The sequence below is a fragment of the Triticum dicoccoides genome, chromosome 4B (genome assembly GCF_002162155.2).
Source record: "Triticum dicoccoides isolate Atlit2015 ecotype Zavitan chromosome 4B, WEW_v2.0, whole genome shotgun sequence".
In the NCBI taxonomy this organism is placed as follows: Eukaryota; Viridiplantae; Streptophyta; class Magnoliopsida; order Poales; family Poaceae; genus Triticum; species Triticum dicoccoides.
This window is the reverse complement of record NC_041387.1, coordinates 629,566,100-629,570,664: the sequence shown is the minus strand read 5'-3', so window position 1 is coordinate 629,570,664 and position 4,565 is coordinate 629,566,100. Positions and strand designations below refer to the sequence as shown.

At 45.4% G+C, this 4,565-nt stretch overlaps 1 protein-coding gene across 1 annotated transcript; it reads left to right on the top strand.

Moving 5' to 3' along the window:
• Positions 1-677: 677 nt before the first annotated feature.
• LOC119294081 lies at positions 678-2,018 on the top strand. Its single transcript, XM_037572346.1, has 2 exons — positions 678-975; positions 1,175-2,018. Exons 1-2 carry the CDS (start codon positions 741-743, stop codon positions 1,894-1,896), a joined length of 957 nt encoding a protein of 318 aa, XP_037428243.1. The 5' UTR covers positions 678-740; the 3' UTR covers positions 1,897-2,018.
• The last annotated feature ends 2,547 nt before the right edge of the window (positions 2,019-4,565 follow it).

Below are 4,565 nucleotides of genomic sequence, written 5' to 3'. Positions count from 1 at the left end.
AAAAAAATTCGGCGCAAATACATATTTGTCTTTTTTCGTATGCCACGTGTGAAAGTATGTGCATGTGTATTCACCTTGGACATACATATCACAAATACATATTTGTCTTTTTTCTTTAAATTTCCTTGGACATACAAATACATCATTTTAATACCGGGCTACCTGGAGCCGGCCCCCATTAGCTTTTTTCAGGTAAACTACCCGCTATTGTTGGAATATGGCATCTTTTATGAGAAGAATAATATGGCATATTGACCAAATTGGACCGTTATGATATGGAATGATTTCTTGCAGGAGTGAACAATTTTTCGCTTGCCTCCACTAGACTTCTTTTAGGCTCTAGGCGAGGCATTTGGCTGTGGCCGCACCTAAGTGTGCTTAAGCGCAACCTAATTGTTTCCTCTCGAACAGAGAAATTAGTAGACAAATCTGCTTACGTAGGCGTTCGATCTTCTAGTTGGTGCGATGCTAAGCGATGTCAGTCGCTTTGCGTCCAGGATCGATCTCCCAAACGTGCATACGTTGTCAATCACATGGATGCATCATGGGTTGCGCGCAACAATAAGTCAATGACCATCTTTCGCAGCTTCGACCAATCACATCCTCCCGCGCATCCTATAAATTCCCTTGTGCAACGCAGGCATCCATCTTATCAAACTCACAACGAGCTCCCCACATGCATACTAGCGAACAGAGATAAGCCAATTAAGCTAGCACACGCAGGCCCCGGGTACGTAGCAATGTCGTGCATGGGAGCAGTCGCCACCGTGCTGATGGTGCTGTGCGCCGCCGTGTCCTCTGCGGCAGCGCAGCCGCGCCGCCCGCTGCCCCCGAACTCCCTCGTGATCCACCCTGGACGGTTCGGCAAGAGGGCTCAGACTCTCACCTGCGACTTCCACCCCTGCGTGGCCACCTGCCCTAAGCGCTGTCCCGAGGAGTGCTTTGTTGTCTGCTCCTCCTGCAAGACATACTGCTGTGAGACATCCCAATCTTTCCCTAGCCTCAAGCTATGCATGCCCTTTTCTTTAAATGATGGTAGATCGAGGACAATTCGGTCTTAGACCTCAACATCCATCTGAAGATGCACGACGTTTTAATTATTGCAATGATAATGCTCTAGACCGGTAGTGACGTTCTATTTTATGATGATACTAACGACAAAACCTTCTTGAAGTGTGTGACTTCTACCCTGGGTTTATCTGCGGCGACCCCCGCTTCACTGGCGCTGACGGCAATAACTTCTACTTCCACGGCACGAAGGACCAGGATTTCTATGTCGTCTCTGATGCCGACCTCCATATCAACGCTCACTTCATCGGCAAACGCGACCCGTCCATGAGCCGCGACTTCACATGGATCCAGGCCGTAGGTGTCCGCTTCGCCGACCACCGCCTCTACGTGGGTGCCAAGAAGACCGCCAAGTGGAACAATGACGTCGATCGCCTCGAGTTGGCCTTTGACGGAGCACCGATTGACGTCGCTGGTGACATCGGTGCACAGTGGCAGTCCACTGTTGTGCCCGGCCTGACCGTCACGAGGATCTCCATGACCAACAACGTTAGGGTTGAGCTTAAGGGTGTGTTCGACATCATGACTAAAGTGGTGCCCATCACGAAGGAGGACTCGCGTGTTCACAACTACGGTGCGACAGAGGATGATAGTCTCGCACATCTGGACATTGGGTTTAAGTTCTATGACCTGACTGGCGATGTTCACGGTGTTCTCGGCCAAACCTACCGCCCCGACTATATAAACAAGTTTAACGTGAGTTCTAGCATGCCGGTGATGGGGGGTGTAGCAAGCTTTGTCTCATCCGACATCTTTGCCACCGACTGCAAGGTCGCTAGGTTTGGCCGTAATGCCAACATCTCCATGGTCACTGCCAGGGCCAACTAAACTATTTCTCAAGACTTTATCGGTTAATGTAATCGGCATAATGGTTGGCCTAGAAATAATACGTGAAAATTGTAAGGTTTAGCGTCATTTTGTGTGCAAAGCTGCTGGCCTTCTGGAAAAACAATGGAATTAACTATGACGTAACAAACTGAAATAATGGCGCTTCGCTGTGTTGTCTAGGTTTTATGTTAATGTGATGCCATGTGCAAATTGATCTTTACTTTTCGTTTGTCCTCCAACTCTAACTCTAGCACTTCCTCCGTATCATAATACACGTCTCTTTTATACCGACACAGTCTTCTAAACTTACCCTTGGCCATCAATTTTCACTATAGTAGACTTCTTGTCTAAAAGAGGTGGAGTCGATACCTATTTGCTATTCTGGTGAATTAGAAGTTGCGACAATTTATTTTTTGAAAGAAAAGGCAGGCCATTGTCTACCTTATGCATTCAAAACGGGCAGGGTGACCAAAGGTCAATTACATGAGGAAGTGTTTAATGGAAACCAAAAGCTCCCGGGAGAAAAACAACCAGAGAGGGAGATGGTCAAGATGGCAATATTCCACGTGGGGACGAGTACCCGCAGGGATTTACCCATCATGGAGCGGGGATGGGGGACAAATTCACCCCATGGGTATTGTCTGGTCAGTACCAGAAACCGCAATATTTTTGTGGGTTGGAAACCAACAGGAAAAGAGCCGAAGCCGACAGGAAAAGTATTTCCTGTCAGTCACCCGTCAGGGAAAGCCGACGGAGATAGCTTGACAGGGAAACTTGGTTTTACGTGTCGGCGGACCGGCAGGAAACATTTCCTTGACGGGCACTCCTGACGGTGACCGACGGAGAAATATGATTTCGTCATGTATAGGGTAGCCAGGAGTATACGTTATTTCCCTGTCGGTCCGGACCGACAGGTAAATGCACAACATTTCGCTGTCAGTTCATTACCGACAGGAATACTCGTTACATTTCGCTGGAGTTCGTGCCCGACAGGAATTTGTACATGTCACAACCAGAATGAGTAGTCATGTCGGCCCAAAACCGCCAGCAATGGATCATGTAGCTTAATGATCCATTTAAATATGTATACTGCATCTATCAACACAAATTATACCATGATGATCCCTGTGTCAACCACAACCCAAGTACTACAAATTCTTCTTTAGAAACATCACCGCTGATGATGCCTTCTCTTGGATCTGGAAATCCAAATGCACGATGAAAATAAAAGTCTTCACTTGGCTACTACTAGCGGACAGAGTCAACACAAGAAATATGTTGAAAAGGAGACATTATAATGTGGGAGATAACGTCACCTGCTCATTATGTACCCGACAAGAGGAAGAAACGGTCGAGCATTTATTCTTCAGGTGTCCTTTCAGTCGTTGATGCTTGAGTACTCTAGGCATCACGTGGACGAATGATGGTAACAGACTTGCTCTTATCCATGAAGGGCGCCGTAGTTGGCAAACACACATGTTCATGGAAATCTTCATGTTGTCTGCGTGGAGCATTTGGAAGGAATGCAACGGCTTAATATTTCGGAGGGTACCACACACCCTTGCGTCATGGACGGAGCGTTTTAGGACTGACCTAGCCTTATTATGCCATAGGGTTAAACCCAACTTGGCCGACTTCATTTCTTTGTTCTTAGAGACTACTTTGTAATTTCCTTTTCCTTCTCTTTCTGGAACCAAAACCGCCCACCCCCATGTGGTGTGTGGTAGTTATGGCTCTAGGACTTCATGAGCTCTGGCTTATGACCCCTATGTAACATCTCACATCTGATTAATACATGTCAGTAGGATCCTCTCCTACTGTCTTTGATTGTTCAAAAAAACCGTAAATTGGAATGATAAGAGTTCAGCTTTGCACATCTAAGTTCATAACAGTTCTCGACAACAAAAGATAAATTGTTCAACTTGCAAGTTGCAAGGATAAGCTTCAGTGCATTACAAACAAAATACAACATAGTTCACAGAAGTAGATAACCTGCCTCTAGTGTCTATTGTAACTTCCAAAATGCTACTGTGTTACCAACACCACCATTAGTTCCAAAGTTGTGTTACCATGCTCTAAGTCAACAAAGGCACTGCCCAGGTTACTACCACACTAAGTCTCGCTTTCCAGGTTGTTGGAGCGAAGGTTAGTTGCACCAATAGCCATGTCGCTGATATTCCCATTGGAGTTGTCACCGCCAAAAGTTCCACCCAAATCACCATCACATGTGTTGTCATCAAGCACTCGCGTTCCAATATGAGATGAATTAGTGCCCCCCTACATAATATTATTTATTTAGAAAAACCAGGAGAGTTTATGAAGCAAACCAGAAAAGGCTTCTCAATTAAAAGTTGTAGTAAACCATGAGGTAGAAAATATAAATGATAATAAAACCAAATGGCCTTTTGTGAGTAAACCATCAACGCATCCATTTTGGATAGATTGCCAACAACGTTAGTAGTAATTTTAACTAAGAGAGGATGGTCAGGATAAACAACAAATATCTACCACAAATGGTGTTTTGAACAGATTTGGCCAAGATCTTAAGTATGATAAATTTAACTAAGTGAGAGTGACCAAAAATTGAGATCCTAGAAAAATAGAATGAATCATGGTGTAAGTTCACTTAAGTTGGGACTACATGTGCATGCCGGAATCAAGATGCACTC